Here is a 13,974-nt window from a genome sequence, read left to right as displayed (position 1 = left end):
TAAAGAAACGAGTAACAAAAATGGACTGATATTAAGAGAATTACAATAGGTAATTCTTCTTGGTAAGCAATAGGAAAATGTGTCAAATATTATTTCTCTAAGTTTTAGCACTTGGTCATTGCATGTGTTCTGCTTTTGGCTGCTGTGTGGTGTTCTGGTGATGTCAGTGCTATTCTGATGGTTTTCACAATCATCATCATATTTTGTAGTGAATATGACATTCAACAAATAATTCTCCCTCCATCTTCCTCTGATTGCTTCAAGGTGATGACACGATGACAGGCGATGGTGGAGAATACCTCCGGCCCGAGGATCTGAAAGAACTGGGTGATGACTCTCTACCCAGCAGTCAGTTCCTGGATGGTATGAATTACCTGCGATATAGCTTGGAGGGAGCTCGCTCCGACAGGTATTCACCTAAAGCCAACACTTGGTATCAGCCAGAGGGAATGGAATACTTTTTCATGACGTTAATAAAAAAAATAGACATAATTATGGATACTTAATAGGAACTGCACTACTCTTGGCATGTTCTATCTTACTGTATTCTCATGCAACTTTAAGTGCCTATTTTAAAGAACCGGAAACTGAAGCCTAGAGAAATTAAGTAACTTAGCAGAAGTCCAACAACTAGTAAGAAGCAGAGCAATGATAAGACTGCTCTACATTTCAGTATAGTGTTTGTAATCATTTTCCACATTTTTCTCTAGGCCAATAAAAAGGACCATTTTGCTTTATGCATATTTTTGTTAGTGGCATAATTTCTGTGAATAAAAATAGGTTGTGAAAAAGGATAAAAAAGAAACAAAAGGAAAATGCCTGAAACTGACTTTTTCATGAAAAAGAATTAGACCAGAATCCTTCAAGATCTTGAATACAAAAGCAATCTGAGCAAAATCTGAAGGAGCACAAGTTCTACTGACAAATCTGAAGAGGTTTATGTCACATTCTGAAGTATAAAATCAATGTAATTTTTTTTATTATTACTAACTAGCACAACTGGCCTTTGTTATTATTTGAGGTAAGATGAATAAGAACATTCCATGATACCTCATCAAAAGAATGGCAATTTAGGTTAACATATGGTTGTCCATCCAGTGTAATGTTTTTCACTAATCAATAATCTTAGGTTTATAGTTTTAATTTTGGCTGTATTCAAAGCTGTAGCTAACATATGTGCAGTCTAAGAAATAAATACCTTAAAGTGTAGTTAATTCTAAATGAATAATTAGCAAAAGAATTTTTTTCATGGGGCTTTTCCTTGAGCATCAATGCCTCTTCTTTCCCTTTTTTTTTTATTTTCAAACAATTCAGTGTGCATGTAATAAATGCCTTTCTGGACTGGCTTTGTGGCAGGTGCTAGAAGTACAAGCATGACCAGGAAACAATTGCTAAAATCGTAGTCTAATGGGATGTCAGAGAGAGTCCCCACAGAGTGCAACTGAAGCCCCGGGGCTCAAGGGCTCAGGCTTCCTGGAGGCAATGAGCCCAAATTGAGACACAGTGATGGGGAAAGATGGTGGGGAATCTGGGGAGGGCATCTAAAGCCTTAATGAGATTGTGAGCATAGGCTCATGGTGTGTAAGAGAAAGAATAGCACTGTCTTGGCAGGGTGTAAATGTGAAGGAGGGGAGATCTTGTATGCATTTTAGATGGATGGTGTCCTCTGACCATGAGATAAGGATGAATTTTAGAGGAGAGCTGTCAAAGGGCTAAACCTGGCAGTGGCAACCATCTGAAAAACTATTGCAGGAGTATTAGCTGAAGCTCTTAAGAGAAGACTTGACCTTTAACCTTAGTGATAGCAATCATGGAGAGAATTTGGGAAGTGACAAATTTCAGAGCATTTCCACGAGGTAAAACCAGCCAAATTTGGTGATGGATTTCATGGGGGTGGGTGAAAAAGAGGAAGATTAGATTGATCCCTTGGTTTCCATGACATTGATAGAGGATGGCTCTTGGGGTCAATAGACAAAAGGAGGAGCCACCCAGGGGGTAAGATGGGGGTACTGGTGATAGGGCCAGTGTCTTATATATTGGATTCTAACATACTGATAGATTTGGATCTCACGATCTGAAATTCTCAATAAGAGACTCCAAATTTTCATAAAATGAGATTTATGGCTTATACAAATTCATAATAATGTATAAATAATCATATTACTGTCAGAGAAAATACCCTTTATTTTCAACATGGTCTATTTCATCAAGTTCTTGATCTGATCCTTTTTCTTTCCTTCTTTGAAAGTACTAGGTTAAGAAAATTTACAGTTCTTTCTATAAAGTGGGGGTTCATGGTTTGATGATTCTACTTAAATTGAACATTTACCAGCATGTAAAGGATGAGGATATGAAACAAACAGGTCACAGTCTGATCTCCAGGTCCACACTAGCATTTCAAGAACACCAGATGGTATTCATGATATCCAATATGGACTTATAAGCAACATCTCATGTTCATGGATTTCTTGTTTCACTGATTTTTTTTTTCTTAACTTTTGTTTATGCAATTCAATGGGAGTTTTCTTTTTTTGGTAACCATTTTTACTTTTCATTATTTATTTGGTATGCTTTCAATAGTACCATGCCCAGGTAGGTATTAAATAGCATGAAAACACCAGAACACTTCCTGGATACATCCCACATTTCCCTGCTCACTGTGCAGTGTGTGTGTGTGTGTGTGTGTGTGTGTGTATGTGTATGTGTTGGCAGGAGGTGCTTATATTCTAGAATTATGGATTTATTTTCAAATTAGGATTTTTATGTATTGAATTGAATAACTGAGCTAGAAAGGGATCTCTATCACTAGCATAAGTCTATGTATGACATGCCCCTGGCATGACTTTGTGTTAATGGTCACAGCTCCACCTTGTGGTTGGTAAAGCACTAGCATGACTTCCCCAGAGGAACCTTATCTTATCAGTCTGTGTATAGTTGGAGATGGAAGAAAAACCATTCTGATGCCTAAGATGTACATGGATGCAGGAGAACAAGAATAGATGCAATTTAATGTCCATTGATAAAAGTATATCCAAGTTCTTATTATTTAGATTTGTGTGTCTGTTTTATTTTCTTAATGCTTACAAATTAAATTTAATATAAAACACTAAGTAACAATGAGCCACAGAAGCTTTTCCATACAATAAAGTCAACATATTGAAATTTCTGGATATTCACTTGTTTAACAGGATTCAAAAACTCCATTAATTGAATGTCTAATACTACAGCTCACTAAGATGTAGTTTCATCGAAAGATGTAATAATTACTACTTTCAATGAAATGAATTACTATGTATTATGTGTCTATAAAGTAGTTTACTATATAGTGCTAAGAAGTAAAACTTAAGACCATAACATAACTTTTGGCATACCCCTCCACTGAACAGCAAGTATAAATTTATACTCCCACAGATATGTGTTATTATACATTTATTAACTGAACTGGATGATGTCTGACTTAATGAAAATGAATTGTATTGGACTGTAAAATATTTAATTAACCTTGTTTGTAATGTTTTAAGTCAGGGTAGACAATTTTTTTTATGCAGGGACTTGAATTATTCCTGATATTTGTGCTGCTTGTTATTCCGTTAGAACAATTTCTCTACTGTTGGAATATTCCAATTTTATTTAGTTAAGCAAATTCTATACATCAGAGAAAAGAGCACTTAGAAACTATAAATATTGATTAAACCATGAATTAGCATTAGAAGGCATTAAACCCTGAGCCAGAATAAAATCACAGAAGTAGAGCTATTCAGGCATAGTTCCAACTTATTCATTCTCCCTCCCTCTGTCTCTCCAACTTTTCTCACTCTTTTCTCCATATCCTAATATTTTTCTCTCTCTTCCCTAATCTCCTTTTTTGTTTTAAGTCAACTTTATCGCTTTCTTTTCTTTCTTCTTCCTTTCTCTTCCTTTCCTGTTGGGGCTGTTGGGAAAGACAAAAACTGACACTAATACCCTTTCCCCCCTCCTGATTCAAACCAGCTGAGAGACAGACCTGGATATTAGGTAGATTGATATCAAAATCAAAATTAAAAAATCAGTAAAAATCCACCTTTATTGCTGATACATTGGTACCTCCCTGAGAGTGACAGTTGAGCCCCGGCTGCCTGCTTTCAAAGTTTGTCCTTTACAATGGTGGCAGTTACGTCACTAGGTCTTATTTGAGGAACCTTTATTTGCCATTCAGTTTGTTCCCCATCCAAGCTAAATTTCCTTTTCCTTTCTGAGACCTCTGTTTCCTCTGTTCCAGTGCTGCATTTAAGAGTCATTTCTACCTCCTGACAGAGTCTCTACTTGCTGTTGGGAGCAGCCATGACTAGTCCCATACCTCAATGCCTCTTGCTCCTTTTGCTCTGTTCATTCGTATAGATCTAGCACTTTTACATGTATAAAGTTACAGTTTGGATCTTTGAATTCTAAAGCCACGGGTAGAAATTCCAAGTTAGCCCAGAGTTCATCAGAGCAGCCTGCAGCCTGTTTATAAAGTGCACCGTCAAAATCCAACTACACACCCGTGAAACCAGCCCCAATATCTGCTGTCAGGACTAAAACCCCTATGGATGGGCTCAGTAAGGCATCTGGGCTGCCCCCGCCTTGGTTATGTCTGGAGCCTCAGCCTTCTTTGGGAGCCTATATAACCTAAAAGAGTGAATTACCAAATTATATTTAGATTTTGCTTATTATAAAACATTTATATAGGATCAGACAATCAACTCATTTAATTCATGTTCCTTACCATCTAATATTCCAGGTCTATTCGGGGGGCATAAAAACTACTAGAATAGGAAGGAGAAGACCCAGAGATTCCTGGGTGGCTCAGTGGTTTAGCACCTGCCTTCAGCTCAGGGCATGATCCTGGAGTCCTGGGATCAAGTCCCACGTCAGGCTCCCTGCATGGAGCCTGCTTCTCCCTCTGCCTCCCAATCTCTCTCTCTCTCTCTCTCTCTCTCTCTCTCTCTCTCTCTCCCCCACCCCTCTCATAAATAAATCTTTAAAAAAAAGGAAGGAGAAGGCCCTAAATTACTATGAATTATCTACCAAATGGTGATTTCCTCAAAGATAATTGAAGTTGGCTATATTGATACCTCATAAAAAAGACAGCATATGGCTTACAAAATCAGATATATTTGTAAAATGAAAATAGTTTCTACTAATAAATATGCTAACCTGATACTTAGTCCATAATTCTATGGTGCTTCACTGGCCAAATACCTACTAGCTGAAAGTAAATTAAACTTTGCTTCTGTAAATATTGTGAAAGCTTGCGTATCTCTCTTTTTCCCTATGGGCTTTGGGCTAATATTTTGAATGCAGATATTTAATTCTTGAACTAACATGTATGAAATACAGCTTATATGAGATCTCAATCTACATTTGATTGTACAAATTGATTAGGAAGGAATGAATTGCACTAATGCAAATGTCAAGTTTTACCCATCACATTTGCATCTGCAACTCGGAACTTTGAAATTCAGATTTATCAAAAATACAAAGCATTAGTTATCAAGGCCTAAATCCCATTTTGAAGCCAAACCTCATTTTTGGTTGTGTCATTGGCAGCTTGTTTTTGTGCTGGCAGATGTGTCTGTGTTCTGGGTTGGTGCTTAGAAACAGTTTCTCGTGCTCTTGCATCTTATTGCCACAGCAACCGGCACTCTTTGGTGCCTCACTCCCCACACACAGGACATGCAAAGGGAACAATGCTGCCCTTTGAAATAGCATTGTTGGAGACACCAGAGACAAACAAGAGGAACTCCACTTCCGCAGGAAGCATGCATCTGGCCACAGTTCATTTCACTCTGTACCTTCCAGGGGAATGCACCAATGTTCAGTCATTCACAGTTGGAGAGGAGGAGAATGAAGCATGGACAGAATGGAAAACGAGAGAAAATGAAACTCGTGCTTGCATTTTGTTCTCTCCGAGGGTGGTCTATTTCCCCCTCTAATATTTTTCTTAGTTGCAGGGAGATTAACATTTAACACAGATTTAAACAGTCTATCCTGGCATAGTTTCCTCTGTGAATTTCTTGTACTGGCAGTCAGTAAACGACAGTTGCTGGTTTCAGATATTTCTGGGAAGAAAATAAATCAGATTAGAAGTATCAAATGTTAACTTCTGGATTCCCTTGTGCCCTTGCCATTGAGTGCTAGCAACCAGTCAAAAGATGTGTGAGGTTAGCTGTTGGACAAAGAGGTAGGGCAACACAGAGCTCTGTATTTTCTTCTCCCACGATTACGATTAATGTACCCCTGGAAGTTGCACTGTTAGCTAATAGCACACTTTTTTCACTCTCCTGCTCGGCTCATCATCCCATCCTCCCAACCCTGCTACTGCTGTGGGTATATGACCATGGCCTCCTGCCAACCTACCAGCCTCCGATCCTTCAGTTCCGACAGGTCTCACACCCTGAGCCATGCCTCTTACCTGAGGGACAGTGCCATGATTGACGACACAATGGTCATCCCCAGTCACCAGGTATGTGACTTTTTACTTTTATGCTTCAGTTTTCTGGAGAGCTCTTTGACATTACCCGTTGCTGAAAATGTCTGGAGCAAGTTTGTCAATCTAAAAAGAAATCCTCTTAATTCAGTTGACAAGCTAGCAGAAGAGGTGGTGGGCTTTTCTAAAGTGATATGCTGCTTGCTACTTCAGTTATACTGAATTCCCCCGTGGAGATTATATATAAAAATTAATTTCTTTATAAAAATCTCTGTTAAAGTAAAAAAAGCAAGATAAGGGTGCGCTTAAGGCAGAAAATGAAAGGTACTGGTGGAACTACATCTTATATTGAAAAGTGTTATCTGTTATCAGAAAACTGTTAGAGGTTATTGTGGAATATTTTAATTTTAGGTGTGATTTGATCGGTTTTGGCTGGTTGGATATACAGCTATAGATGTGAATACCTACTCCTTTCCAAGACAATTGCACAAATGTGGTCTAATGTCAATAATATAACTTAAATGGGACTGTATTGTAAAAGATACATTTTAAATGGCTCAGTCTTATATTTTTAAATGAAAAGATGGTAATATCACCTTCCTGTGATACCACTTTTTAGGGTTCATTATATTTTATTTAATTGAAGGAAAGTCCTTTTATTAAATCCAGTGTTCTTTGTATTTAGGTGTCAACTCTAGCCAAGGAGGCAGAAAGGAATTCTTACCGTCTCAGCTGGGGCACTGAGAACTTAGACAACGTGGCTCTTTCTTCCAGCCCTATTCATTCAGGGTGAGTACATCAATATTATGTATCCAGATCAAGAGGTAAAAAGAGATGAGCGTGAAAATAACAGCTTTGTCCAGTAGCTTTAGCTGATAGCTAGCTTACAGGGGAAGTGACCTTTGTTTAAACTTGTAAATAACATTGCTTTATCCAATGTAAACTTGTAAATAACATTGCTTTATCCAATGTGGACTCTCTCTACACAGACCAGCAAAAAGGGTCGAATTCAGCGTAGAAAAACTGACTATTGTTTTAAAATAACTAGTAGAATTGCATCAGACAGCTTGCTAACTAACAAGAACATACCAGTGGCCTCCCTGCTGTTTACATTTTGTCTTAAAGACATCTTCAAAAGAGGAGCAGGATTATTTGCTTTCTAGAAAGTTCTATGTGCTAAGATTAACTGACTAGTTTAATAAATGCCTACCCTCACATAGTCATGAATTTAAAATAATGTTTACAGAAGTTTGAATCACACAAATATACAGAGGAGTTCATAGGCTGTTTGAAGTAGGGATATAACAAAAGGAAATTTCAATGCAACCAGTCAGGTTCCCAGTCACCTTCTAAAAGTCATCCAGATAATATGTAAATCATTACTTAAGAAATGCTGCCTGTTTGTATAAACTCAATAAAAAGTAGGACTTTGAGTTAATAGTTTTAAACATACTTATTCATGAGGTTTAACAATTCAATTATGCAGCAAATAATTTCCTTAAGGAGTTTTAAATGATAACCCTCTTCACAATTCGTTTTTCTCTTATATTTTGGTAGTTTCAATTTGTATAGTAATTTTATTATCACATATGAACTTTAAAAATATTTTTCACTTAATCACTTTCATTTTCACGTAAAAATGTGTTTTATCTGTGCAGTACTTTGATTTAAATTACTATCCCGAACTCCTTATGCATAATCCCTAGACCTATTTTGAGTGGTGGATCCTTCCTTATTATTCTAAAATATTCTGTCAAGAAAAGCATTCAAAGATATTGTAGATAAAAACTTGAGAACTTTCAGTCTAATTGTCTACTACAGGCTCATAGAATATAAAATTAGTTATACAGATATTGAAAATAACTGTAATATTCTTTTCCTTTTAAATAAGTGGAAGCCAATTCCTGATGCAAAAGTCATTTCAAGGGAATAAAAACCAAATTAAAACCTCATCCAAATTTACTAACATATTTTTTAGATATAAAGTGAGATAATTAAAATCTGACATCTTCCCATTATCTTAAAAGCGTAATATTGCATTCTGCTACTAAAATTTTCCACAATTCTAAGAAGGAAAGAGGCGTGGACCTAGAGTATCAAAGAATTAAAGAGTCTGGAAACCTATAATAAAATATTTGAAGTCTATATCCAGCCTATAAGATGACAAAATTATTTTAGGCAACTGTGATTAACTTTCAATAGCCAAGTTTGTAAGAGTCAAAGTGTTAAGGTAATACTTCAGTTTTCAAAATAAATAATTGACTTTAAAAAAGGAATTTCTTAAAAAAAGTCTTTTAACTACTGAAGGGCAATAAAATACTCAGTTTAAGTACATCATTTACATACCAATCGTATAAACTAGATGCATGCATAAGTAGTTCTAATTGATTACTTATGATAAAACAAGATCATCCAGTGGTTAGAAGTTAACCACTAATTAAGATGAGAGTCTTTAAACTCTTGTTCCATAATAAACTAAATTTTCTATGAACTTCAAACATGATCACTTGATTGTAAATAATTTTCCACTCTGGCTATAAATTAGAGTTACCTCAGAGCTTTAAAAAAATGTACCCAGACCCCACGCAAACCAATTACATCTGAATCTCTGTTGTTGGGGCCTTAACATGGGCATTTTTACAAGCACCAAAGGTCCAAATATGTGTGTTTTATGTATACTGTTAGAAAGAAACAACTTTGCCTAATAAAGCTTTGATTTTTGGAGGGAGATCTAGGTAATTAACATACATCTAGTTCTCTCTAATGCTTTTTTTTAAAATTTCTTCCATTCACTTATTTGTTCTTCACACATTGTTAAATTCTACAAAGTACCAAACTTTGTGCCAGGTACTAAGGAAAGTAGATAAGTAAGATCTAGCCCTTACCTTTAAGAACCTCTCTGTCATTGGAAGACAATCCATGGAAGAGAAATAACATGGTGGTTAAGAGTACGCTTTGGAGTCAGACCAATGAGAATTCAGATCCCGACTCTGACCCTCAATATGTGACACTGGGCAGGTTATATAAACTCTGAGTTTCAGTTTATCCATAAGATGAATGTTGTATTATGGACCCCACAGGGGAGCTTTATGGATTAAATGCTTCTTAAATAAGTAACATTTTGCCTAGAAAGAATAAGTACTCAATTGATGATAGCCATTAATATTTATATAACCCGCATACATCTTTCAAATCCTTCACAAATTCCAAATCAGTTAAGCAGAATGTATTCTGAATCCTCCAAATGACAATACCACTATAGTACAATTCATAATGGTAAGGTAATGTTTGACTTGATATTTTTATCAGGTAATCTGTCATCTAGTGAGGTCTCTAGAATTTGAAAACAATTCAACAGATGACTCTAATGGGATAAGTAATTACACTGAAAACATAATCATTTTGAGTGTCATGGTATTTAAAGCTACCATGATATTAAGGTATATGAGTCACTTTCATAATATCACATAATCTAATAATGATTTTTTTCATTTTATTCATTATACATTAGTCACCTGTGTAGTAGTTTTTATATCTATTATTAAGGAACTAAGGTTTTCTTTAATTAATAGGGAGAATTCTTGAGCTACTTCAAAATCTGCCCAGAATGTAATAAATAAATGATTTTTAGACAGAGGAGATAACAAAGCTTTTTTTTAATGCACATGTCACTAATTTTGTGTATATTGTTCTATCTGATTCCAAAAAGGGATTTTAGAGTAATAGAAGACACAGCTTCTACCAATAAGTATATTAGTAATGTTCTTTTGTTTTTCCAATGACTAATGTCCATGACTACAAAAGAGTAGGTATCGGTACTTTTAAAAATCTACTTTACCCAATATGTACAGCCAATATCAATCCTGTAAGAAAAGAAAGGCTGACAGTAATATTTTTTGTTTTTGTTCTTTGGATTGTTTTACTGATTCAAAATTTAATCAGTAGTCATTTTTAGCATCCCAGCAATAATCATACCAACATAAGCTTGGGCAAGAATTTGAATTTTATAATTCTCCATTTCAGAAGTACATAATGAATTAACAAATGAAAGTCACAGTTTTTAGTAATAGTTTTGTGATTCATTTTAAATGTTATAATTTCAGTGGTATTATTTTTATAGTTCTTTAATGACAGCCAAGTATCAACAATTAAATGCCATTCCCTGATGTTTTGCTACAAAATATTATAGTAACTAGAAGTCGATAAGAAAGTGATCTGTCAAAGCATTCCTTTTTCATAAAAAACATGTTGACAATTTTGCTGTGAATCTAAAACTACTCTAAAAAATAAAATCAGTAAAAAAAAAAAAAAGATGTGAAGGCAATTAGCTCAAATAGTGGAATTTGACATTAGAAAGTCGAGACTGTTCCTCATTTGACAATATTAATATATATCAAATACCTATATCAGTTAATTTAGTTATCTTGTTTCAAACACCCTAGTTTTTTTAAGGTACATGAAGGTAAATTCCTTTGGATGGAGAAAATTATTTTCTAAGTGGCAAAATAGCTGTTTTGTAAGGTTGGATTTCTGGTCCATTAAACATGTATCCTTTTGTATATTGTCAGGTATTGAAAACACAAGTGAATCCTATGAAAACTTACAGAGGGTTTTGCAGAAGAGCAGACTCAGGTAGAGGCATGAAAGGATTGTAAAGTGCGATTAGACGATATTACCAGTGAGGACAGCAAACCACAAAGTAGGCAATGAAAGCCTTGAGAAAAGCACTCTGCACAGTTTTTTGTTACCTACTAGTAGGTAATTAACATTACCTGCTCTACCTTATAGTTGATGCTACTGTTTGTTGTTGAAGCTATTCTTTATATTGAGCCTTTTCTGTCTGCATTTTTGTAGTAGAAGCCCAAAAGGGCACTACCATTATTTTGAAAATATTAAAGTATGAGCGGAAAGTTTGGAGACAAACTATGTCCATCAAATCAAAGACTCTGTGACTGTCCTTATAGTGTCCCTTGATGTTTTGCAATTTCATAGACACCAAAACTTGGTTACATGACCTCCCCACAGCCAGTGTTGAATAAGGCTACAAATCCAAATCCGGATGTTTTATCATATCCCCAGTTCCCTCCACTGGGAGTCACTCTGAACCCCCATACCTTGCTCTTCTCTCCGCATTTGCATAAAGCTATATCTCATTTGTATTTCCATCTTTTTTTTCAATGAATAGTGTATTGGTGTATAAGTAATATATTTCAGTTGAAAGTCACTTCTGATTTCCTTCTTTATATTTCACTTTATCCATTCCTTCTCTGTGCTAAAGTATCTATTCTGTTGCAGCCGCTCCTCTCCATGTCTTGATCGTGACAACAGCAGGTGAACTTCTGCATAATTCCTTCTCTGAACATGTCGCCTCCCCCTCTGCCCCTTTCACCATCTCCTTCTGCATATACCCCATCTCAGGATGCTTTAGTGTGAAGGTACCTAGCCAGAGAGAGAGATTTATATTCTCCAAATTGTGGCCATTGCTGAAACTCTTTTCTCTATGGTGGAAAGAAAGTGGTTATTTTTTATTTCTTTGGAAAGCAGGCGGGTTGCACCGAAATTAATGTAGTCTTAACTGCGAAAGCCTGTTTTGGCCATAGATCTCCACGTCTGCATTTCTTTTGTGAGGAAAAAGTGCTACGTAGAACTGAAGAATGTTATTTCCAACAATTATGCAAATTGGTTGAGCTATTTTAAAGTTATATTAAAGGTTATGATTTTAAGTGTTGCTTGGGGTGTTTTTTTAAAGCTGTATTCTAGGTGAACCAAAGGCTGAAAGTTTATTAATAGTGCATTTCCTTGCTAGTACTGCTTTAAGTGCAACCTTTCGATATTTTGGAAATTGTGCTATAGGATGATTCCAGTCAGTGTTCTAAAAAATCCATTATTCTTTATTATTTCAGTTAGGTTATTTTTAAAGGTTCTTATCAGACTGCTGATGATAGCATTTTTATTATACAGTCATCCACCATGATACTACAGATTGTCTACAAATAAGACAATTTTAATTTTCCAATTTTGGGAATTCTATATCCATCCTTTCACTTTTTCTGAAACACACACTAAATATTATGTTTCTGTACATGAACATATGATAATTAATTGGTGATTTTAGCAAATTAGAGCCAATTTTTTCAAAGATATTTTCTATCAGCTTTTCAGTCTATGGAATTTCGAGGACGAGGAAGAAATTAAGAGGAGAAAATTACAGATGAGAAAGCGCTCATGATGTTTTCTCACATAAGCCCAGAAACCAGATTTAATTTAAGGGCCTCTTGCTATGTATGTGTGGATCACTGAAGCACCCTGATGACTTTTTTTTTCCTATTTTCACCCAATAACTAACTGAATGCTATAATCTCCTCCCTCTCCCCACCCCATGGTCCTGGATGAATTAAAAAGTAAACCTAAGGATTAGTAATTTTTGGGGTGGAGGATGTAGTCCTCAAAAGACCAGAATCATTGTTTTCTGCTGCCTCCTCTGAAGCATGTACCTGTTTAGCTAATCAAATTGTGTATTTGCAGGCAAATCATCTGCATAATAATGGTGGACTGCTTTTGCTTTTATTCTTTTTAAATTGTGATAACATTGTATCTCACAATTTAGAAAACTTCAATGAGAATTTCTATTTTGCATGATTGCTGAATTTCATTTGGAGAGTAAGATATGCAGTTCCAGCTGAGTATATTCTGTGATCAATTTTGTCTGTACAGTCTTCAGTGTTTAGTGTAATGTGCGTACCCATTTTCTTCAAAACTGTTTGTGGAGTGTTTTAACCATACAGCAAAAATAATATATATTTCTTGGAGTAAAAGCAGTTTATTTTCCAAATAAAAATTCTGACAGAGCATCTGACAGTCATGAAACATTTCAGGAGGTTTCATAGCTTTAGTTAACAGGAAATGGTATAGAGAATTTTAACACCAGATAGCCATAGAGTTTATTTAGCTGAAGCCTCTCGTTTTATGGATGAAAAAACTAAAACTTGAAGACATGAAGTGACTTGTGTGAGATTACAGCAATAATTCAAGACAGAGATAGATTTCATGATAGATGGGACCTAGTAATAGTGCTTTTGTAGTTTATTTACATAGTGAAGTTCAAAAACTAGTAAAAAAAACACCTCCACCCTCGTATTAAACCGTGTTAGCAAAGTCCCCAGTTCATTTAAGGTATTTGATAAAAATCAGTTTCTCTGTTTTTAGGTGTTGTATTGTACCATAAATTTTAAGACATTCAAGATACATAAAATTATATGGGCATAGGGAAAGGAAAATGATGGGAACAAGTATTCATTGAATTCTAAATGCTTTACCCACACAGGATTTAATCCTCACTACACCCTCAGTGGTAATGGTAGGATTGTCCCTGACAGACTAGGCTTCAGCCTTAAAGCTCGCAAACAGCAGAGCTGAGCTTCAGGCTGTACATCTACCGTCTCCTCTGTACATATTTAAATATATGCTTTTACTTTAACTCCTTTTGTCTCCAATGTTTACAGGTTTATTTTGTCCCATTTTTATAT

At 35.5% G+C, this 13,974-nt stretch overlaps 1 protein-coding gene across 32 annotated transcripts in view; it reads left to right on the top strand.

Moving 5' to 3' along the window:
- The window catches only part of ANK2 (ankyrin 2), a 654,899-nt gene that overhangs the window by 586,991 nt on the left and 53,934 nt on the right, over window positions 1-13,974 (top strand). For 16 of the 32 annotated variants that reach the window (XM_055342391.1, XM_055342396.1, XM_055342414.1 and 13 more), the window contains 4 exons: window positions 265-409; window positions 6,382-6,484; window positions 7,134-7,237; window positions 11,744-11,779. In XM_055342391.1, the coding sequence (XP_055198366.1) occupies window positions 265-409; window positions 6,382-6,484; window positions 7,134-7,237; window positions 11,744-11,779 (388 nt within the window). The remainder of the gene's footprint in view (window positions 1-264; window positions 410-6,381; window positions 6,485-7,133; window positions 7,238-11,743; window positions 11,780-13,974) is intronic. The other 16 variants (XM_055342416.1, XM_055342411.1, XM_055342409.1 and 13 more) reach the window with 3 other exon arrangements.

Source organism: Nyctereutes procyonoides, unplaced genomic scaffold (genome assembly GCF_905146905.1).
Source record: "Nyctereutes procyonoides isolate TBG_1078 unplaced genomic scaffold, NYPRO_anot_genome, whole genome shotgun sequence".
In the NCBI taxonomy this organism is placed as follows: Eukaryota; Metazoa; Chordata; class Mammalia; order Carnivora; family Canidae; genus Nyctereutes; species Nyctereutes procyonoides.
The sequence above is the reverse complement of the archived record's forward strand: the minus strand, read 5'-3'. Positions and strand labels throughout refer to the sequence as shown.